The following is a 24,601-nucleotide window of genomic DNA, read 5'->3' on the forward strand; positions in this document are numbered from 1 at the left end:
TTGATACTGAAGGGGGAAACCTGAGGTGTAATCTTATGCAAAACATTAGGAGCTATATATAGGCGGTGTAAATTTTTGTATTGGGTTTCTCGTAAGCGGTTGCAAGTAAAAGTAGATGTAGCTATGGGAATGGCTCCTTTCCAAGCCTCCTCTGTATACTCATTATTAAGATCCCCCTCCCATAACACTCAGTGTGCTGCTACTATGAGCATATAGTAAAGAATAAAAGGCAGAAATAAAATTAGTTGTCTTTTTGCTTTATAAGAAATGTCTCCAAATCATCATACGTAGCTGTTTCTGCAGATTGTGAAACTTTGGAATGAACAAGATTAGATTGATTAGCTGGAAAAAGTTTCTTTTTGTTACAACTAGGCTCCAAAGTTAAAAAGGTGAAGCAGACCAAGAGTCTAGGAGGGAATCAAAATTGAGATAACCATGTAACCACTTCCATAAAAAAAAAACGGGTATGGCCTGACCATTTATAGAAAATTAAATTTGACAACCTATGCCTCTCCTATGTGTAGGCAATTGTAAGAGTCTAATTTCTAATCCAGGTTTCTTCCATGTCAGATATATTTTGAAAAAACCTTTTCTATATCCCGAGAAACATTCGGGGTTATCCATAGAGGTAGCATTTGTATGGGCTCAAATTGTGGTCAGAAATATTTTGTACTTGTAAATCAGGATTTGTATGTGTAAAAGGAATTTGTGTGTAAAAAAGATATTTGTGTGTTGTTAAATATATATTTTTAGCACTTATTTTATGATTATATTGTTTTATGCATTTTAATAATAAAGGCTTGTAAAGCAAGGCCAGTTTTGACTCATAAACCAAGTGCTCAGCCAGACTGAAAAACAGGAAGTTTAGTGTGGAGCTGCAGAGGCATATTAATAAAATACAGGAAACCAGACAAAGCGGAACTAGTAACATACAAGCAGTTGTTTTTATCGAAACTATGTGTGGCGTGTAAAGGACCAAAATAACACCTATATGAGACACATTTTAGCTTCTAAATGCTAGAGCTGGCTTTGGGCTGTGCAGGGCTCTCTCTTCCGGAAGATGATTGAATAAAGGATCATAAATGTTTTGACCACTCCTGAGTCGGGTTTTCTCCGTTCTATCATGGGGATCAAAGAACCGGGTTTAATAGTGTCGACTTAGCCAAAAAAAATACGTGTGAAACTCTGCACTCAAGTTTCAAGTTAAAAGTACAAATTTTGACCCTAATTTTCTTCCGTTCATCTGATTGGCCAATGTCATGTCAATCACAAATGTAACTATCCAATCAGAGAATGGATGGGTTTGGCTGTCGGAGGGGCGCTCTTTGGAACTGCCAGTCCACACAAAAATCTTTTTTACACACACACAAATTCTTTTTACAAGTACAAAACTGATTTACAAGTACAAAATACTTGTGACCACAATTTGAGCCCATACATTTGTACTGGATATAACAAACAAGGGAGAATATTGATTTTAATTAGGCTCACATGGCTCCTAAAGAGAAAGCAGCAAACTTTGGCATCTGTCCAAATCTTTTCTCTCTTTTTTGTTTTTCCAATGAGAACTGGGGACAAGTTCAGTTTCCATCGGTCTTTAAGAATTTTTAGCCCAAGGTATGTGAGACCGCAAGAGGACCATTGAAAATTGCAAATATCTGTCAGAGAGTTAACCTGATCACCCAGCGGCATAACCTCTGAATTCCCTAAATGAATTCTGGAATCAGAGAACCAGCTGAACTTACATATAATAGACATAATGTCTGATATTGATAGTTCTGGTTTTAATAAGAACAAAATATCGACAGCATACAATCCAGTTTTATGATTTGCTCCACCCACTGTTATGCCATGCATATCTTGGCAAATGGCCTCAGGAGAGGTTCAAGTGCTAATGCAAAGATGCCTCATATCTCTTTTGTAGTGTGAAATGGTAAATGGCCTGTATTTGTATAGAGCTTTACTAGTTCCTAAGGACCCCAAAGCGCTTTATTTCATTCATTCAGTCATCCACCCATTAACACACTGGTGATGGCAGCTACATTGTAGCCACAGCCACAGCGCACCGACAGAGGCGAGGCTGCCGGACACTGGCCCTCTGACCACCACCAGTAGGCAACGGGTGAAGTGTCTTGCCCAAGGACACAACGACCGAGACTGTCCAAGCCGGGGCTCGAACCGGCAACCTTCCGATTACAAGGCGAACTCCCAACTCTTGAGCCACGAGAGTTGGAAGACTGATGATTGTACACCATTTGTTATAACATAGGCTTGTTGAGGTTTGCAGATAGTTTTAATCCATCCAATAAAACCCTTGCCTAAGCCAAATCTTTGTAATACGGTAAAAAAAAGCATGTCCACTCGATTCTGGCAAATGCCTTTTCAGAATCTAAAGATATAACATAAGCCATATAATTTGTCTGATTCGAATATTGTATAATATTTAACAATCGTCTAATATTTATAAATGAGAAATGATTGTGGACAAAGCTGTTTGATCAGGGTTTATAAGCAATGGGAGAATGCCCCCCAGTCTCATCGCTAATAGCTTAGAGAGTAATTTAGAATCGACATTGATGAGGCTGATCCGCCTATATGATCCAAACCTATCTGGTGATTAATTTTTATTTAAAATTAACGAAATATTAGCCTAAGTGTTGGGGAAAGACATTCATTCTTAAAAGAGTCTAAAAAAATATCCGTCAATGATCTGGCAAGAAGATGATGTAGTTTTTTAATAAAATTCTGAGCAGAAACCAACAAGTGCTGATGCTTTTCCTCCTTTAAAAGAACTGATAGCAAGTGGCACTTCCTCCTCAGTCACTGGGGTATTTAATGCTTCCCTTGGATTCTCTGATAACGATACAAAAAGTGCTTATCTAAAAATCCTGCCATCTTCCTATCTGTATTACTACACTCTGATGAGTACACATTCACTTAGAACTGCTTCATAATCAAGTTGATGCCTTTTTCTGCATTGTGGTATATGAACTAATACTACCCCTAAGATGGGCTTTGGCATTTATGATTTATTCAGACTGCTTGGCTTTATTTATTTCCCTTAATACATACAAACATTTTGTTTTTCAAAGTCTGTTTAATGAACTAAAGCACTTAATTGTAACACACATAAAAATCAGGAAGGGAGAAAATACTTTGCAGCTTTTAAATGTAAAATCCTGTACCAGTTACTGCAAAAACTAGTGTGAAATGATTTGGAGTTTTGAAAGAAATGGATTTAAGAACAGGGATTACCAAAGCACAAGTTTAAATATAAAAAAAACATTCAAATTTAACTGAGGTAACACAAGATAAATAGATGAAAAACAAGTTTATTAAAAAAAAAAAAAAAAAAGAAAGTTGAAATGAAAGAAATTGATGCATATAGCCATACACTGATATTTGGTACAATATAAGTTTGGTTAAAAAAAAAAAAAAAAAAAAAACATATTCACATAGCGTTTATATTACTTTAAAAAGTACAACTACTAAACACTGTTGTGTTCTAATTGAACAAAGATTAACATTTAACAGGGATAGAAATTTAGAGCATTAAATCCCTCAGGGGAGAAAACCTTGATTTTCAGGTCTATGCTTGCAGATTCCCAAATTTAAGATCCAGGATTATTCACTGCCGGTTCAGAAATCAGAGCTACCTCATAACATCCAAGTGTGACATCAGCTGCACTCTTTACAGGAGACTCAAGATGAACTCTGTGGAGCCTGATCTCAAAGTTTTTAAGTCTGACCCTGAAACCAGAAGAGGATCTTTCTGTCTCTGCAGAATCATTGTGATCCAGTGATTTCAGTCCTGCATGATCACGCTGATGCCTTTGGTCACAGCTGAAGTTCTCTTCCATGTGTGTACGTTCATGAAGGTTATGACTGCTCGATCGTGAAAAGCTTTTGTCACAGTGTCTGCACTTGTATGGTTTCTCTCCTGTGTGGACTCGTTTATGCACTTTAAGCTCACCTGCAGTGGTGAAGGATGACCCACACTGGTCACACACGTACTTTTTGACTCCACTGTGAATGAGTACATGCTTTTTTAATGCACTTGATGTGGGGAAGCCTCTCCCACATTCTTTGCAGTAGTTCATTTTGTCTCCAGTGTGTCTACGCTGATGTAATTTTAGGCTTTGTTGCCGAGTGAAAGTTTTTCCACAAAGGTCACAACGAAAGTCTTTCCCACCACCACAGTGACGACAGGGTTGACTACTGGATCCATCTGTGTCGCTCTGCTTCTAAACAAAGACACAAAGACAGTGTAAGTCAGGGAATTCCTTCAACATTTTTAGAACTTTTATTGTCATTGTGCAGTTTCTTGCACAGCGAAATTGGGTAGCATGTGGAAGGGATTAAGCACCATCACAGATTACAAAGCCAGAGACACTGCGCCGATCAATGCAGACTCTGCATTTACCAATGAGCTGAACGCGTTCTACACCAGTTTCGAGGTTAGCCAGGTGGCTAATGCTAACTACTGCCTTACAACAGAGGACGGTGATGTCAACGGCAAGGGACCGGTGATCCGTATCGTAAAGCACGCCGTCCATGCGTCGCTGAGAGTGAACACAAGGAAAGCGGCTAAGCCAGATAGCATCACCGGCCATCTGCTGCGTCTGTTCTGTGGACCAGCTAGCAAGTAAGCTCACTTCCATTTTCAGTGAGTCTCTGGCAAAGTCTGTGGCCCCCACATGCTTCAAGAGATCCACAATCATCCCTGCGCCCAAGAACAACAAGCCCTCATGCCTGAATGACTACCGGCCAGTTGCACTGACTTTGGTGGTAATGAAGGTGTTTGAGAGGCTGTGGAAAAACATCATCTCCTTCTCCACCACAAATACCACAGATCCACTCCACTTTGCTTACCAACCCAACAGATCCACAGAGGACGTCATCGTCCATATCCTGCACACCACTCTCAGCCATGTGGACAGGAAACAGGGTAACTATGTGAGTAGAGCAGTGGCGAGAGAACACAGGGGTGTGTTCTCTCGCCACTGCTCTACTCTGTCTATACTTCAGACTGCGTGGCCACTCATAGCTCTAATACCATTGTGATCTACTGACGACACAGTGGTGTTGGGTGCCATCTCCAACAACGATGAGGCGGCCTACATGGAGGAAATGAAGAATCTGTCATTGTGGTGCCAGGATAACCACCTCCAGCTGAACGTCTGCAACACCAAGGAGGTTGGTGTAAGTATCCCAGTGTCCACATCTCCTCAGGTATGACATGGTCTGCCCACATACAAAAAGGCTAGCCAGCACCTGTACAACTTCTGACAACTGAGGAAGTTCGGTGTCTGTCCAGGGATCCTCAGAACTTTCGATTCAGCCCCTGTGGAGAGCATCCTCACACAGAACATCTCATCCTGGTATGGGAACGGCTGTACTAAGGATGGCAGATTTATATATTAGATTGCTGCTGAAGGACTCCTCTCCTCTCCCTACAGGACATTTACACCAGGAGATGCTGGTCCAGAGCAGCTCAGACACTGAAGGACCCAGTCCATCCCAACAACAAACCGTTGCTCCACGCCATCCTGTCAAGAACAGAGAGACTCAAGACCAGCTTCTGGTTCAGGACATGCAGGTTAAAATAATTCTTCATTTTTGCATCCAGTTTATTTAAAACAAAAACAACTGTATCTAAGCAAAAAGTTATATCATATTCTTCATAAATACACATGAAAAGTTGCAACCAAATCGGTCTCGCTCCCAATTTAAAGCAACAATAACTGATTTTAGTTAGTAAAGAAGATAATAAGTCATCTAACACTGGCCAAATTGTAGCAGTCTTAACTATGGGAGAATGGGGAGATTGTGACTACAGAAGAGTTATTACTTACTGGTTTTATGACTATGGAAGAAATAAATAATAGCTGAGACTAAAATACAATAAGCACTGCTTTTATATGCAGTAGAATTACTAAGGAGTTATTACAGAAAGTTAACAAATTGAATGAGCAGAGTAGTTCCAAACAGTCAGGCTAAAATTAAAAGATAAATACATACCTCACAGTAACTGCACTTGTAGAGTTTCTTTCTGGTGTGGATCTCTTGGTGGAGTTTCAGGTGACGTGGAGATTTAAAAGCCTTATTGCACAGGTCACATTTATAAGGTCTCTCCTCAGTGTGGGTAAGCATGTGGCTTTGTAAGTGTGTGGCTGTTGTAAACAGTTTCCCACACTGATCACAGCAGAAAACATCCTGTCCGGTATGAATCCGTAAGTGAACATTGCGGTACCCTGGCGTGCTGAAGGATTTCCCACAAATGTCACAGCTGTACGCCTTAACTCCAGAGTGGGTAACTAGATGACATTGTAAGTTACTAATTTGAGCAAAAGTTTTACCACACTGATTACAGCTGTATGGTTTAACTCCACTGTGGATGTTTTTGTGTGTTTTTAAGCTTCTAGGATACGTAAAAGACTTTCCACACAACTCACAGCTGTATGCTTTAACTCCACTGTGGATGAGTTTGTGTGTTTTTAAGCTTTGAGAATGGGTAAAAGACTTTCCACACAAGTCACATCTGTGTGCTTTAACTGCACTGTGGATGATTCGGTGTGTTTTTAAGCTTCCAGCTTGGGTAAAAGACTTTCCACACAACTCACAGCTGTATGCTTTAACTCCACTGTGGATGAGTTTGTGTGTTTTTAAGCTTTCAGCTTGGGTAAAAGACTTTCCACACAACTCACAGCTGTATGGTTTAACTCCACTGTGAATTAGTTTGTGTGTTTTTAAGCTTCTAGGATAGGTAAAAGACTTTCCACACAATTCACAGTTGTACGCTTTAACTCCACTGTGAATTAGTTTGTGTGTTTTTAGATATCCTTTCTGACTAAAATATTTTCCACACAACTCACAATTGTATGCTTTAACTCCACGGTGCATGAGTTGGTGTCTTTTTAGGCTTCCAGGCTGGTTAAAAGACTTTTCACACAACTCACAGCTATATGGTTTAACTCCGCTGTGGATGAGTTGGTGTGCTTTTAAGTGTCCTTTCTGGGTAAAACATTTTCCACACAAGTCACACCTGTACGGTTTAACTCCACTGTGGATGTTTTGGTGTGTTTTTAAGCTCCCAGACTGGGTAAAATCCTTCCCACACTCATCACAGCTGTATTTCTTCTCTCCCTTTCTTCTGTGAGGTTTGTCAGCCTCCTGAGAGCGCTGACTTCTCGCTCCATGTTGGTCCTGCAGTGACAGAGATACAAACAGAGGCAGTGAGTGAAATGCAGTCGTGGAACAAACTGAAACTCCATTAGTGGAATCAAAGATGTCAACAAACACCAGCTGTGCACACAGTTTCAATAACAGTGTAACTGTCATACTTTTCTCACCTCCTGCGTTGAAGTCATTGTTTCCTCTGTAGTGGCTGAGCTGAGTCCAAATGGCTGAAACTGTTCCTCTGCTGCTCCACCAGACTCTTCTCCTCCTGTTACTCAGCTGGGACACAAAAAGTATAGATATGTATTTTATCCCTGACAAGAAGAAGCAGAGCAAATAAACATTACTACACTCAGTGACAACAATACCTATGAAGCTTCAAGGTGAAACCCCAGAAGCAAAAAGAAAGTCATCAGCTGCAACAAGAACTTGAAAGGGAAAAAGCCACTGAGCTCCCTGCATACCACCACCTTTACCCGATGGATGCTGCACCCTGTATATATGAACTTCCATAGATACACAAAGATGGAGTCCCACTCAGGCTCATTGGTAGCAGCATAAACTCAGCCACCTACAACATTTCCAAGCACCTCATCACCATCCTAGCTCCCCTTGTGGGGAACACACCCCATCACATCAAAAACTCTGCTGACTTCACCAACAAGGTCCACAAACTTACACTTGATCCAGATGAAACCAGAGTGTCCTTTGATGTGGTCTCACTTTTCACTTGTACACCTCCAACCGAGGCAGTGGAGACTGTCAGGAAACAACTACATCAAGACAGCTCCTTAAAACCAGAACCAGCTTCACCCTGATCAGGTCTGCACACTGTTAGACGTCTGCCTTACCACCACATATTTTAAATACAACGAGGGTTTCTACAGACACAAACATGGATGTGCTGTGAGCTCCCCAGTGTGTCCCATTGTAGCCAAACTTTACATGGAGGAGTCAAAGGAGCTTGCAAAGAAAAGCGTCTGGACTTCTTTAAGTTGCTTGAAGACGTTTCACCTCTCATCCGAGAAGCTTCTTCAGTTCTAAGGTCAAATGGTGGAGAGTCCCAGATATAAACCTAGTGGCAGTTTCCCCCCACAGAGGGACAAAAGGACCCCCTGATGATCCCCCCTGATGATCCTCTAATCGCCTGAGCCAAGGTGGGAAACTGGGCGTGGGTCCCAATCAGCCAGAATTTCGGGTGTGTTCATTGTGAAACCTGGCCCCACCTTATCATGTGAATTCCTGAGGTCAGATGGCCCAGGATGTGAGTGGGCGTTAAGGCGTCTGGGAAGGGATCTCAAAACTGGATTATAGATGAAAGATTATAGATGATTAAAGATTATAGATGAAAGAAGTCATCTATGTCCACTGTGAGTGACCATCTTTGAACAGAGGCGGGGTTTACGACACCAACTCTCTGCCATCTATAATCCAGTTTTGAGATCCCTTCCCAGACGCCTTAACGCCCACTCACATCCTGGGCCATCTGACCTCAGGAATTCGCATGATAAGGTGGGGCCAGGTTTCACAATGAACACACCCGAAACTCTGGCTGATTGGGACCCACGCCCAGTTTCACACCTTGGCTCAGGCGATTAGAGGATCATCAGGGGGTCCTTTTGTCCCTCTGTGGGGGGTTACTCCCACTAGGTTTATATCTGGGACTCTCCACCATTTGACCTTAGAACTGAAGAAGCTTCTCGGATGAGAGGTGAAACGTCTTCAAGCAACTTAAAGAAGTCCAGACACTTTTCTTTGCAAGCTCCTTTGACTACGAGGACCTGGATGACTGAGAACCTTCACAGACATATTTACATGGAGGAAGTGGAAAGAAAGGCTCTTGGCTCTTTAACAGGAAGACTCTAGACTAACTTTTTGCCAAGATTGCCCTGGTGTGCCTAACTTTTTTTCTTAGGTGCACCACAATTTTTCAACCACATCGTTGAACACCGCAGTTTTAACTGTGACTTTTTCTTTAAATTGCTGTGCTTACAGACAATATTGATTTGTAAATGATTAACTAACAATCTTGTCAAAACAAAGTTCTTTATTTGGAACACTGCTCTACAAGAAAGATATGTTACTGAAAAAGTGCTTGTGCTTAAAGTGCTTTGGCAGTTTTAGGTAATATTGTAGACAATGTTAAACTTAGTCATCACATCGGCCTCCTCCGTCGACCTGTTTGCTGCTGCCTGCCACTGAAAGCAGTGGGGAGTTGGGGCACTTGGACAATGCATTTATCACAACATATACGGTAATTGTTTTCTGGATACACTGTGCTTTTTCAGCGTTTCAATTAAGAGTCATGAATACAGAATTGCCGGGCATGGTCTTTCCACACTCACGACAGTAAACGCTAGTGGTGCAACGGATCACGGTTGATCCGAAATCCAAACCGATCCCTCTCCACGGTTCGGTACGCACGTGATCCGAAGATTCGAAAAAGAAAAGAAAAAAAAGTATGTGTTTGGTGCGCTTGATCAGTCTGTCAAGCAGTAGTTATGGTCAGCGCTAGCGGTCCAAGTGAAGGAGCAGAGGAGTTTGCGGCATTTAAGCAGCCTTTTGCTGCCCGATCCGACCGGGCTAAAGCTATTACTAAAGCTATTGGGGTGTTTAGCTGCAGACGGGAGGCCGTATTCCGTTGTGCAAAACAAGCGGTTTAAACTGTGATGAACGTGCTTGAGCCACGCTATGATATCTCGTTGTGCGTCCACTTCAGTGTGACAAGATGGTTCCAAGCATGTATGAGCAGGAGAAGTTTAAAGTCATGGCTGAACTGTCCCAGGCATCTTCTGTTGCTCTAACTACAAATGGGTGAAGCTCCAGGGCAACGGAAAGCCACGTGACCATGACTGCTCGTTATATCACAGCGGAGTGGTAGATACAAAGTCCTGCACTGCCCTATAGATTACATTAGATTAGATGGAACTTTATTTATCCCTCGGGTGGGTTCCTCCGGGAAATTCAGTTTCCAGTAGCACAGCACCGACAGAAGTCGCAGAATGTGAGCAGAAATATACCATATTTACACATATATAAATACAGAGAATACAAAAGGGATAAATAGAATAAATAGGAATAAGAATACAAGGGAACGGCACATTTCAAGTATTGTGAGTCTATTACACCGTTGGATATTAACAAAAACTATTGCACAGTGAAAAGGCACTACAGCTACTTGTTCCCCCCTTCTTTGTCCCCGTTTCCCCTCCCTCTCCCCTCCAGCGAGGAGTTAAACAGTTTGATGGCGTGTGGGACTTTTTAAGTCTGCTGGTCCTTGCCTTTGGGAGAAGCAACCTGTCACTGAACAGACTCCTCTGGTTGTTTATGGCCGTGTGCAGAGGCTGCAGAGGCTGCCCAGCCTGGTCCATAATGTCCATATTGCACCTTAATTTGTTTTTATATAAGTGCGTGGAATGAGTCTTCAGTTGATTAAATAAGTAAATGGCGAGTCGAATTTTTGTCTTTTTTTCTATTTTTGATGATCCAAAAATCGATCCGATCCGTGATTTAAAACCGTGATCCGATCCGTACCGTGAGATTTTTGATCTGTTGCACCACTAGTAAACGCAGTGCATTATGTTGTCAGCTTTACTGTATCACAGCCAGGGAAATTGGTCAAGCTACTCTATTCGAAATGTATTCACGTTCCCCCTTTTACTGTCAGTGGGCTGTGGCTCGGAGTCAATCATATGTGGCTCATTATTTGATGCGGTCTCTGAACCAGTGTTAAAAATAAGCTGAAAGGTTGATGGCTCCGTGTCAGAGCACTGGCTATGAATTTCAGACAGATCAGGCCTTAACTTAATGAAAAAGTTATCAATTGTTCTTTTCATCTTTCCTCATCACCCACAGCTACATCCCGTTCTTTCGAGCCTCGGCCTAGATTTCTATAATCCATTTGATTCTGATTCAGCAGGTCTGGACTTGATTCAATTCAATTTTGACTCACACAGTCAGAAATATTATAATTCTAGTAATTTATCAGTATCGACATTTGTCAGACTTCATCAGAGGTGTAAGCATTATGGCAGTCAAAGTATTTGAGGATAAAACACAGGAAAACATGAAGGACATTTCCCTGGCCTGGCTTTTTACAGCAGATAACCCGTTTTAGCTGTTTTGTGGTTGTTGAAGTAGTTTTGTGAGTTTTAACCTGAGATTCTGGCATTTCTGGCAAAATATATTTATATTTCAAAATCCATTTACGATTTAATAAATAGATATCGCATTGTTCATGCTAAAATCAATTTGAATCAGTTTTGAATCGATTTTCTAAACCCACCCCACCTCACACACCAGGGTGAGTTGGGGTGGGTTTAGAAAATCAATTCAAAATTGATTATCACTTCAAATAGAAATGAGGCTGTAGAGGTTTGGTGCAGGCAGAAAAACAGCTGCAGGGACAATGAAAAGACTTTTCTGCTGCAACTTCTCCCAGCATGCTGAGCTAATGATTAGTTGGTGTTTTTCTCCAAACACTCTCTCACTCTTCTCTCAACGTGTTCACAATAAACTGTGAACAGACACCGAGGAGAGCAGCAGAAGACCTCATTCAGGAGCTAAACTCAACATGAACTGAACTCACAGTAAAGTTAGCTCGGTGCTTACCTTTAGATGAGCCCACAAACCGAGAGAAACTCCGCGATGAAGCTGCAACTCTTTCCAAACACAGGAAACAGATCAGGGAGCAGAGACCCACGTGGTTCACGCTGATCTCAGCTACGATCCAGGAGACAAGGGTGGGCAGATCGATGCAGATATCGATCAGGACGTTGGTAGTGGTTTATGATCGATGCTTTAGTTTGTTTCTCTCCTCTAACTTCACTACTTTACTTCCGTTTCGTGAAAAAGCAGCTCTCTCTGCTCCTCTCCTGCGCACACACTTTGCTCCGCCCCCTTCTTCCTGCTTTCCCGTTATTAATCTTGCAAACAGCAACGCAGTCAGAGAGGGAAAGAATATCCAGGTCGCTCATTTAGTGCTGAAATGAAGTTTCAGTCATACCTGTAAACTAAAAGCTGACATTAAAAATAATATATTTTTTATATATTATATTAATCCCAATCAAATCTACCCTTTCACAGGGTAGAAGGGGGAGTGGATGCTGCCGCTGCTGACAGACCACGTGACTTTCGCGCATTGCATTGTGGGTACAAGTGGCAAAAAAATCAAAACACTGCATCAAGCGCTAGTATTTCCAGCACCGGTAATAATTAATTCTGCGGTTTTAATCCCTACTTGCATTTTATTTGCCCCAAAAACAGTGATGTACAAAACGCCGGAGAACACGGCAGGTCTGTACAAAGACAGACTTGACGAAAAGGCAAAAAAAAGTACTTTTGGACATATTTACTGTCAGATATTAGCACCAGCTGTTAGCCACTGGGCTGTTTTCGGATAGCTGGTGTTCTGGGAATCGATCCTACCTGGAAAAACATCCTACCCAATGTTTCCGCGCAGACGTGGCGCATGCGCACAAATCCAACAACGAATTAACTTTTTTCTCTCACCCATCCGGAATACTTCTTAAGGTTATGGTTATAGTATAACGTCATGCTAAGGTGCTGTTCTTCCTTCTGTGCCATTGTAAGGTGACCTTGAGGGTCTTAAAGGCGCCTATATATAAAATGTATTATTATTATTATCATAATCATCATTATTACTATTATTAGAATGTGTTAAATTACCACTTTTATTAGAATTTAACAATCCAACTTTAAACTTCAAGAATAAAGATGTCTGAACATAAAAACACTTTTTGTTTTTCTAGTCAAATTATTCTTATTTATGTAGCACATTTAAAAACAGCAGAAGTTAACCTAAAGTGTTTTTCAGACAACACATTATTCTCATGTATATATCTAATGTATATCTCATGCACATATCTTTCTTTCTACATGGCACTTTAATTCTTATTGTTTGCACTGAAGCACCACAGCAAATTCCTAATGTTGTAAACCTCAACATCTGGCAATAAACCCATTCTGATTCTGATTCTGATTCTGACATTCACATTCCATGTCTCCAAAGATCACAGTTTCACAACACATGATAAACTGTGAAAGCTGCATTTGGTTGATTTAATCAACAAAACAAAACAAAACAACGGTGGAAAGCAAAATTCACAAACATCATACAATGTTGATGAAGCATGGTGATTGTGACAGGGCAGCAAACTTCATAATAACTTCATACTGTCACTGGGTTCAAACTAAAGGAATGCTCACAAGAAATCATCAGAGTATCAAACTGTAACATTATAAACATTATTACTTAAAAAAATATTTTGTAGTATTTAGTTACTTTTATAATAGTGTAAATCAATTGTTAACTCAGTTACTTTTTTGAAGAAGTAACTATAACTAATTACTTCTTCAAAATAACTTGCCCAACACTGAAAACAACCCGATGAGATCCATGCCAGTGCACACAAACTGGACCTCCACTAATGGTAACATGCGCAAAGGTGGTTTTGGAATGGTTAGCCTTTATTTCATTAGTCACTGTAAAAGCTGCTCTTTAGAAACACAGGAGTGCACACTGCACTAATATTTTTTTTCAGCTTATCTTCCTGTAATCTCACTTCAGGTATTAACAATCACACAGTTTTGTGTTTGGACTTTGGAAGGAAAAATCATCTTTTTAGCATCTCAAACACGCCCTCTGCAAACTTCATACCCACAGCAGGTTTTTGCAAAAAACCCTGTTCACTGTGAGTGGAGAACAGCCAAGTCTCCTCCTTTGATAAACCTCCACATGTGCCACTGAAAACAGTTAAATTAGTTTGAATCTGAAATCCTGGCTCAAGCTATTTGTTGTGAGACAATTTCTTAATTTTACACACTAAACTGCTTATTTAGACACACTTTACACAGAGTTAATCAAATACAACTAATGCTTTAACAGCATAAGGATTTCATAATACAAACATCAAATCAACAAGAAAACAGCTTCAGAACATCTGGATCAAAACGCATTCACTAAAAATAACAAAATGTGGCCAATTTGTGGATACGGTAAACACACTAAAGTGAAAGGAGGAGCCAAAAGTAGAGGTTTGATGGAATTTTAATTACCTAAAATGTGATGTTTAAAATGGTCCTGATGTGTGCTGCTGTAGTGATGTGACGGTCGCGAACGAAACGGCTCTTAGAGCCGACTCTTTGAGTTGAGAGCCGGCTCGTGTTTTTTTTTTTCTTTCTTTCTCTCACCCTCTCTCTCGCACTTGTTTTCTGCTTCACTCCGCATGTAAGCCTTGTGCTTGCACAGGGCAGAGGGGGGAGGGGCAGTAGTTCCACTCGCAGTAGCACAGGAACAGAGCGGGAGGGAGAGAGAGGCCGTATCCCAATTCAGGGTCTGCAGCCTTAAAGGCCGCATTTTAAGGCCGATTACGTCACAGCGACGCGACCAAGGCTGTCCCAATTCAAAGGCTGCTCGAAATGCGGCCTCAAATGCATCCTTCATTTCCCTGAATTTTAAGGATGTGGCGGTGTAGACTTCGTGGCCCAACATATCCCAGACTTCATAGCGCGGAGGTGGGTGTGGATAATTTTGCCGAAAAAAACGGTGCAAGAGGAGCGGCCGAAGAGTAAACTTTTAAAAGTAAGTACTGAATATTATGTAACTTATTTATGCGCGAATGTTTAATAATGAAGAACATTAAAACATTCCTGTTGGCCACATGTCGGCAAAGTTATGTGACATTAGTGATGTTTGTACTAACTTGGTTTTAAAGCCTTTACTTTAAAATATACGCCGTTCAATAGCTGACCTTAATCTTACAGAGAATGTGATGATTTTATGGATAATTAAAGTCAGTCATATATCCACAAACACAACAGGCTGAAAGTCAGTGATGCTGCTCGGTTTGCAGTCCTGAATATCACGGCACAAGCAGGATTCACTGCATTGTTAATGTTAGCTGTGTTATATTGCTGCCTCTGTTCGGTGGTGTCGAGCCAAACAGACTTTAACGTGTGTTTGAACGAGCTGACGGTTCACTCGTTAAGCTGAAAGAAAGATGCTTTAATCACAGCAGTCACACATGTGTCCACTGCACCATCTGGGACTCTTCTTGTTTACACTCGTAATAACACAAACACTAAATCCTGCTTCTCTGTGCTGTTGTGTAGCAGTGTGTACACCTGAGACTGTCACCTGTCTGTCTGTCCTGCACTCTCTCTGTTTCTTTCTCTCTGATTGTGGAATAAAAGTATGAACATGTGTTTATAAGTTACACTTGTGTTTGAATCCTGCAGCTTATCACACATTTGATGTCCATGTGTGACAACTGCAAGTGTCCAGAGTGAGGACAGACTGAGGGACCCACTGCTGCACATCATCTGTGAGGCTTTGCAGCCCCGATGATCCACCAGGACAAACTCAGCAGTGTGTGAGGAAGAGGAGGAGGAAGAGCCAGCAGCAGCTGACAGATGGAGAGAATAGACAGACTGTTCCCTGTTTGTGAAGGACTGCTAGGAAAGTTTAACATAACTGTCTGTGCTGAATCAGTCTTATTAGGTAATGTTCAAATAATGTGATCATCCCAGTGTTTCCAGTGTGGGAGAAAGTACTCAGGGCCTTCAAGTTACACACTATGAAAGGCAGAAACAAGTTCACTGCTGTAATAACTAATAATGATTAACTATAATATTGGTCATATTATATTTACACTGACTTTAGTCTCAAGAACAACGTTAGCTAATTGTTATTTAATAGCTAATCTTAAAATGACTGTTCAGTACAGAAATGAAGCCCAACAATCATGTTTTGCAGTTCCGTGGTCTCAGCCTCAGATACTCCTCAAATCACACAAAGCTCTTGTAGCAACAAATAAACAAATGAACAAAATATGTTCTTCTTCATTTCTGTCAAATAAAGCTGTGTGAAACGTTTCCAGCTGTTGCTAGGCAACCTGGGCAGCACGACGGAGGCTAGACCGTCCCATTTCACAAGCCTCGCACTTCCGGTCTTAGTGGTCTTTGAGTACGCGGCCCTTGTGGACCGTTAAGGCTGCGTAGGTTAAGGCTGCAGAACCTGAATTGGGATACAGCCAGAGAGAAAGTGAGCCAGGGACAACAACGTCACATTAGAAAGGTATAGTAATTATCAAATCAACTATTTACAGTTGCGGATGATAAAGGATTCAGAAAGTTTATTCATGCAGGCGTATATGACAGAAAATGTGCATCTTCTTTTCTTTTGCATATTTTAATTTATATTTAATTGTATTGTGGTTTGCAGTGTTTTGTGTTGTTTCACTTTAAATGTGTTTAAATGGAAAAGGTTGAAAATTTAAATAGTTAAAAGTTGAAATGTAAATAGTTGTTTTTTGTATTTTATTACATTTTATGTGGAGTGAATAAATAAAATACCAATGACCTAATTTGGTGTGTGGTAGTAACAGGTGAACATTTTTAATCATAATTATTTGAATATATAAGAGTGCTTGTGTATAAATATACAAACAATACACATATGCTTTCAATTGTGTAATTTAAGTGATCTAGGTAGCTCTGTTTTGGAAGTTCAGTTAATGCTAGACATGTGTTTTGGAGTTTGTACATGCTTTGTCTCTAGAGGCCACCGTATATATTTCTATATAAACATATATAAATAAAACCACGTTTTATTTTAAACATTAGTAATTCCTTTTGTACATAATGTTATATCATTGTTAATGATAAATTAATTAAAGCAACAAAACTCTTCACCCTCCTGCCCTCTGGGAGGCGCCACAGGAGCCTCCGGACTAAGACCACCAGGTACCGGAACAGCTTCTTCCCCACAGCTGTCAGACTCCTGAACTCTGCCTCCTGACATCTGACCCACGTTAAACTCATGGACTGAACATACACACACCCACAATGGACAACTGTACCCTCAAACACAATAATAACATGGACTGAACCACCACTCACAACCACTAGCACTTTATATAGCCTCTGTAGAAACTATCTACACCCTCACTTATCTTAACTGCACTACTGTATAGCTCTGTGTAAATAATCATTCTGTACATTCGATAATTTTTAATCCTACAACTGTTTACAACTTGCATAGTTCCCATTTCTGTATAGCTGTATATCTCAGATTTCTGTAAAGTTATTTATTTCATATTCTGTATAGTTTTTCATATTTATATCCTGTTCATATCATGTACATAGCTTGTACTCACTACAGCCTGTACATACTTATAGTTATAGAATATTCACAACATACTTCATACCGTGTACATTATAACATACCATAATAGACCCATTTCTGTAATATACTCACATATCTATATTATTGCTAATATATATTGTAATATATCTATATCACTAAAGCACTTCTGGATGGATGCAAACTGCATTTCGTTGCCCTGTACCTGTGCATGTGCAATGACAATAAAGTTGAATTCTATTCTATTCTATTCTAAAACAACCTGAAGAGCCAGTTGGGAGCCGGTAAGCTGGCAATCTTTTTAGTGAGCTGAGCCAAAAGAGCCAGGGGCCCGTTCTTCGTACGTCGCTTACTACATCCAAGATCAAATGACACATCCAAGATCAAATCATCGCGCTAACCGTGAGCTCGCTAATCCGGTTCCCCGAACACACCTGCTGTTGACGATTACTACAGCTGGACGCAGGAATGTGACATCACTGGGTGTCGTAAAAGGGGCTACGCATCGATAGTAGAAACATTGATCGGCAACCCGCTGATTGGTCGGCGAAAATGTCGAAGGGGCGTGCTCGGTATTTTCCGGCAGCAGAGCAAGAACTCATGAGTGAGGGATTTCAGGAGTTTCAGAGTTTAATTAAAACGCAAGAGAACACTGCAAAGGCTGCAAAAGCAAGGAGAGAGGGCTGGCAGAAAGTTGCTGACAAATCAAACTCGTAGGTAATTTAATAATAATAATAATAATGGATTGGATTCATATAGCGCTTTCCAAGGCACCCAAAGCACTTTACGATACCACTATTCATTCACTCCCACATTCACACACTGGTGGAGGCAGCTACGGTTGTAGCCAGGCTGCCATATCGCGCCATCGGCCCCTCTGGCCAACACCAGTAGGCGGTAGGGTAGATCTATCATATGACACTATATTGTCCAATATCATATGGCATTATATTATATTATAATATGTTATATTATATCCCCTTTCACATTAGAGCCACAACAGGACCCACAAGAAAATGGGAACAAGTAAAAGTGGAATACAGGAGTATTCTACAGAATGGTAATATTTATCTCTTAGATTGCTTTGCGTCTCTTGGCAAGGTAATACTGGCCTGTAATACTCTGTTAGTTTGTTCATAACAGCAACCAAGAAAAGGGCAGAGGAAAAAAAGACAGGTGGTGGTCCTGCACCCCCTCGTCAACAAGTTGGTTAAGTAAATAATACCCTCACGGGAATATCGATATCTCTCTATGAGCACACTGTCGCGCTGAGGTAAAGGATCCTGTCTGTCCCGCAATATACGCTGAATTCTGAGGACTCTCCTTATCAATCTTGCACCTTCCGCAATGGGTTGGTCGCGTAAACGGACAGGACATGGCTGCGACAGGCTTCCCAAATCCACCTTCACTTTTATAGCCGTGGTCTCTCATCTTGATTACACGAAGTAATTTACAATTACTACTCTGAAATATGAATTACATCTGTAATAATCACATACATGTAATAGAATGTTAATAGTTCATTTCCCTTTTTTAGGAAATGACCTGTATGTATCTGTGTGACATCAATAAAAGGATCAAGTGCTGCATTACCTTTAGTTACATTGATAATATTTATTTATGGTGAAACAGTGGAAAAATATCGCTGTTGCTTTCGTATAAATGAAGCGGACATACCTGCGTGGCCGCGATCTAATCCTGTTTACATAAAGTAAACCTGCTCCCGAGCAGGTTTACGCTTACGGCTCTGTTGCTATGACAGCAAGTCCCGGATGAGCTTCGGGGAACCGACTGATCCAGGATCACGCGAAATCGTCAACAATCTAATCCGGCTAACCTACTTAGCGAGGTACGAAGAACGGGCCCCAGTTCTCTAAAAAGAGCCGGAATTCCCATCACTACTTTGTTGCCACTGTGAATAAGAGGTTACACTAACTCACTGCTCCATCTTCTGGTACAAACTGGTATTACATGAAAGTAAAGCCCAGAGAACAGAGGCGATTTTTAACCCCACTTGAGATCAGATCATGTTTTTTTAATTCACTTGGTTTGGGGAAGCCTCTCCCACATTCTGTTTAAATTAAGTCGTAAATATATTTGAAATATAATTCTGTGTTCTGATGGACTCTACATTCAAGATTCAGGAAGTTTATTGTTCATATACATCACAAAAAACCAAACGGTACTCAGAGCCATGAAATTCTTCCTTAGCAGGTTCCCTTCAATGTGTGTAATCTCATGACGTTTACAATGAGCCGATGTAGGAGGCTTCTGTCACAGTGTCTGCACTTGTATGGTTTCTCTCGTGTGGACTCATTTATGCACTTTAAGGTCACGTGCAGTAATGAAGGATGACTGACAATGGTCACAAAGGTGCTTTTGAATACCAGTGTGAAGGAGATAGTGCTTTATGGTTAATTGCTTTTTTATTAATTGACTTGATGTGGGGAAGCCTCTTCCACATTCGTTGAAGTAGTTCATTTTGTACCCAGTGTGTCTACACTGATGTGGTTTTAGGCTCTCTTGATGTTTGAAATGTTATGCACAAACAACGCAACGACACACTTTCCCACCACCACATTGACGACAGGGTTGAGAACTGGATCCATCTGTGTCGCTCTGCTTCTAAATAAAGACAGTGTAAGTCAGAGAATTCCTTTAACATTTTTATCCTGAACATTGCCTGAAATAAAGAGCATCTTTGCCAGTGTCCAATTACATTTTACTGTTTACATTATAACACTCAGCTTACTGGGCGAAAATGTCTCTTAATTCGTTGGAAATCTACTTAATGGGAAGATTGGATGTTAAACCCCTGGATGCTCTACTCTGCATGCCACAAGATAATAACCCCAAGGTACTCTCTAATGGATCCATTGGACTTTGAATGTTAGATACATAGAAATGAGACAAGGTTTAAAACTTTACTTTTTTCCAACATCAGTAAAGTTTCAGGAGATTTGTGTCAGAATTCACTGAGTTTTCATGTCTCATTTCGTTTCGAAATTAAACTAAATGCACATTGTACTTCAAAATAACTGCAACTGTAAAAAGAAAGAAATATAAATACATACCTCACAGTAACTGCACTTGTAGAGTTTCTTTCTGATGTGAATCTGTTGGTGGACTCTTAGGGAACGTGGCTCTTTAAAAGCCTTTACACATAGGTCACATTTATAAGGTCTCTCCTCAGTGTGGGTAAACATGTGCTGCTGTAAGTCTTTGTGTGTCACAAACAGTTTGCCACACTGATCACAGAAGCAAAAATCATTTTTGGTGTGAATCCGTACGTGTATATTTCGGTGCCCTGGCTGGGCAAAATTTTTTCCACAAATGTCGCAGCTGTACGGCTTGATTCCAGAGTGGGTAACTTGATGGCTTCTTAAGTGGCTACTGCGTGTAAAAGCTTTACCACACAAGTCACAGCTGTGTGCTTTAACTCCACTGTGGATGAGTTGGTGTGTTTTTAAGTGTCCAGGTTGGCTAAAAGATTTTCCACACAAGTCACAGCTGTACGCTTTAACGCCACTGTGGATAAGCTGGTGTGTTTTCAAGCTTCCGAGATGGGTAAAAGACTTTCCACACAAATCACACCTGAACGGTTTAACTCCACTGTGAATGAATTTGTGTGTTTTTAAACTTCCAGCCTGAGTAAAAGAATTTCCACATAAGTCACAGATGTACGGTTTAACTCCACTGTGGGTGATTTGGTGTGTTTTTAAGTGTCCAGCCTGGGTAAAAGATTTTCCACACTCAGCACAGCTGTACGATTTAATTCCTCTGTGGATGAGTTGGTGGGGTTTCAAGTTTTTAGGATGGCTAAAATCCTTCCCACACTCCTCACAGCTGTATTTTTTCTCTCTCTTTTTTCTGTGAGGTTTGTCGGCCTCCTGGGAGCGCTGACTTCTCGCTCCATGTTGGTCCTGCAGTGACAGAGATACAAACAGAGCTTTTAAAAAAACAAAAAACAAAAAAACAACCAGCTGTGCACAGTTTCAATAACAGTAACTGAGATATTTTTCTCACCTCCTGTGTTGAAGTCATTGTTTCTTCTGTAGTGGCTGAGCTGAGTCCAAATGGCTGAAACTGTTCCTCTGCTGCTCCACCAGACTCTTCTCCTCCTGTTACTCAGCTGGGACATAAAAAGTATAGATATGTATTTTATCCCTGACAAGAAGAAGCAGAGCAAATAAACATTACTACACTCAGTGACAACAATACCTATGAAGCTTCAAGGTGAAACCCCAGAAGCAAAAAGAAAGTCATCAGCTGCCTACAAGAAGTTGAAAGGGAAAAAGCCACTGAGCTCCCTGCATACCACCACCTTTACCCGGTGGATGCTGCACCCTGTATATATGAACTTCCATAGATACACAAAGGATTGGATTGGCAGCAGCATAAACTCAGCCACCTACAACATTTCCAAGCACCTCATCACCATCCTAGCTCCCCTTGTGGAGAACACACACCATCACATCAAAAACTCTGCTGACTTCACCAACAAGGTCCACAAACTTACACTTGATCCAGATGAAACCAGAGTTTTAAATACAACAACGGTTTCTACAGACAGAAACAGGGATATGCAATTAGCTCCCATGTTTTTACTCATTGTAGCCATCCTTTACATGGAATAAGTGGAAAGAAAGGCTCTTTGCTCTTTAATAGGGACAGCAGCTAACCACATGATAGGGTGAATCAAGGTTTGAAAATGGTTTCACTCAAAATCTCTGGTGATAACGACTCACGCTTTTTCCACACGTTTGTTCTTGCGTTACGAACAAACGCAAAAACGCTGAACGTGAGCTGATAGTAAGAGGGTCATCATCTCACAATACATAGGATTCTCAGACCTAATGCAGACCTAAGTCATGGTTTACTTGATGCCTGCAAACAGGCACAAACTGAAACTCTCTAAGGCTTTTGTAAAGACACTGAAGCAGTGGACTGATGAGGCTGTGGAGAATCTGCAGGTGTGTCTGGACTGCACCGACTGGCAGGTTTTCAGGATTGTTACCAACAGTTTGGATTATGTTACGGAATAAACATATATTCTTAATGCTTATTTTCTGATTATATTCTTTTATGTATGTTAATAATAAAGGCCTCTATAAAGCAAGGCCAGCTGTGAGAGAGAACTAGGTCAGAGGGTGACAGGTCGCCTTAGCAACAGAAGCTTAAGTTAGTGGAAGTTTAAAAAACAGGAAGTTTAGTGCAGAGCTGCACAGACATATTAATAAAATACAGGAAACCAGACAGAAAAAGTGGAACTAGTAACACAGAAGGAGGTTTTTTTTGATTGAAACTATGTGTGACATGTAAAGGACTAAAATAACACCTATATGATTGACATTTTTGGCTTCTAATGCTAGAGATTTTGCAACTGGCTTTTTGGGCTGTGCAGGTCTCTCTCTTCTGGGAGATAATTAAATAAAAATTATAAATATTTTGATTAACTGAGTCGTGTTCTCTCTATTCAGTAAGAGAATGACAAGAACCAGATTTAATAATTATTATAGAGATGCTGTGATAACCTGTGACGTCAGCTTCTGTGAGGACAGCTGCACAGCATCAAACACCAGGGTGAGTTAGAATAATGACGAGCTCTGGTTTACAGCTAAGCCAAAGCAGGCTGAGGCTGGAAAAGCAGGAAGTGTTTCAGAGTGGGGACAGAGACAGTTTGAAAGACTTTCAGGTCCAAAAACTGTTTTCAGCTAATGACTCTGCTTCAGTCTGGAAAACACTCCGACAGTGAACCAACCACAAGCCTGAAGACTCCACTCCACCAACAACTCCCCCACTTCAGGCTTTCAGTTGTTTACGAGCACTTCACTGACCCTCCAAGTGAGGCCTGTAAATCTTTGCCTCCAAATGCTAAAAGTTAACATGAAAATTACACCTGTTTTTACAGGCATGTTCAAGTTTGGGATATGCAGGACTTCAGCTGGTGCAACATCATCTATGATGTGATCCAAGCCCCTGGCCCTTACCTCAAGGATTGGTTTGTTAACCATACCACAGAAAGGGTTGATGTGTGGTAGCTATGCAGGGATGGCAAGCTGAGAGCTAGACTACCCTTTGAAGGGAAAGGAACCTGTGCATTAGTTTCTCTGCTCATGCCTTTCAACTTGTTCACACTAAAAGACTTTAAGCAGTTGCCCCAAATCGTAAAGGAGTGGGGCATAGAAACTAGAAACTGGGAGTTGTCTTCCCTAAAGTAACACTGATGTATTAGCAGAAAAACACTATTCACTGCATCTTGAGTAAATATTATAAAGGAGTGTAGCATAAACAGGAGTGAAATGACAGAAAAATGTAGTAAAGCTAGGCAACACTCTTTTCAGAAAACTGAAGGAATGCATCTCTCTGTCTTCATGTCCCTCGAATCAGTCTTTTTCCTCCGGCCTTGTTGTGACTCCTCTGCCATCCATTATCCAAAGCACGGAGAGAATCATGTACAGGTAGACCATGTAACTGAACTCTTTCTGTAAGAGCATCTCACACATATCTGTTCCCAGGATAATATTGTGTATGCCATTGCTTCCTTGCAACTAAATAAATGCATTGGAGCTTGCTGCTCATTAGTGAAGTTATCTAAAATTCTAACACTACAGCAGATTGCTCTAATCCATTTCCTGTTATCAATTCAAACAGGAACCACGGACATGCTATGGCTATTCATGGTGCCTTTAGGTGCACCTCATAATTTCAGCAATCCATACTCTTAAAGACATAAAGTTGTTTAAAAGAACATTTTGGGTTAATTTTGATTTGCTGGAATAAATTATAAGTTAGTTAATACAGTATCATAACCAAGCTGTTACCAACTATTAAGCCTGTATTTTTCTCAAAGCTGTCTTCAGAAATGTGAAATTATTACATCCAGAAATTACAAGAATTCCCACATTCACGGCTGTAGCAGCATATATTCAAAGATTCATAATTAAAATCACCTTGAGGTGACTGTTGTTGTGACTTGTTGCTGTATAATTGAAATTGAATTCAAATAAAATGTTTCCTGCAAACCTTAAACATGTTCTCTTGTACACTTGTGATCATTTTCAAATTGTATGGCTGTAAAAATGTGACATTTTCTCCCAAAGTCACAGTATCAGCCCATTCCCCTGTGTAGAGACAGGCATTTTTTTATTCATTTATATTCTTTACACTCCCAACCAGTATTGTTCGGCTCAGTCACTGGGTACATTTCTGATTATTTTACATCTGGTTAAGCATCTCTATTAAGGGGTCAAAGGT

General features: G+C 40.7%; 2 protein-coding genes across 2 annotated transcripts; both read right to left on the minus strand.

The window, feature by feature from the left end:
- Window positions 1-4,996: 4,996 nt before the first annotated feature.
- On the minus strand, window positions 4,997-7,370 carry LOC113029634 (zinc finger protein 239-like). The gene is made up of 4 exons (XM_026180609.1): window positions 7,353-7,370; window positions 6,956-7,206; window positions 6,022-6,709; window positions 4,997-5,549 (listed from the first exon to the last, which is right to left on the minus strand). Exons 1-4 carry the CDS (start codon window positions 7,368-7,370, stop codon window positions 5,454-5,456), a joined length of 1,053 nt encoding a protein of 350 aa, XP_026036394.1. The 3' UTR covers window positions 4,997-5,453.
- Window positions 7,371-19,476: 12,106 nt separating this feature from the next.
- On the minus strand, window positions 19,477-21,601 carry LOC113029635 (zinc finger protein 239-like). The gene is made up of 3 exons (XM_026180610.1): window positions 21,371-21,601; window positions 20,419-21,267; window positions 19,477-19,969 (listed from the first exon to the last, which is right to left on the minus strand). Exons 1-3 carry the CDS (start codon window positions 21,386-21,388, stop codon window positions 19,883-19,885), a joined length of 954 nt encoding a protein of 317 aa, XP_026036395.1. The 5' UTR covers window positions 21,389-21,601; the 3' UTR covers window positions 19,477-19,882.
- Between the last annotated feature and the right edge of the window lie 3,000 nt (window positions 21,602-24,601).

Source organism: Astatotilapia calliptera, chromosome 9 (assembly GCF_900246225.1).
Source record: "Astatotilapia calliptera chromosome 9, fAstCal1.2, whole genome shotgun sequence".
Taxonomy (NCBI): Eukaryota; Metazoa; Chordata; class Actinopteri; order Cichliformes; family Cichlidae; genus Astatotilapia; species Astatotilapia calliptera.

Excerpts from the sequence above, each read along its gene's own strand:
- LOC113029634 (XM_026180609.1), bottom strand. Across the intron at positions 6,710-6,955 it reads GTTAAACCATATAGCTGTGA|CTGTGAGTTGTGTGGAAAGT; the intron begins GTTGTGTGAAAA and ends TAAACCATACAG. Across the intron at positions 5,550-6,021 it reads ACAAGTGCAGTTACTGTGAG|GATGGCGTGGAGCAACGGTT; the intron begins GTATGTATTTAT and ends TGTTCTTGACAG.
- LOC113029635 (XM_026180610.1), bottom strand. Across the intron at positions 19,970-20,418 it reads ACAAGTGCAGTTACTGTGAG|AAGCAGAGCGACACAGATGG; the intron begins GTATGTATTTAT and ends GTCTTTATTTAG.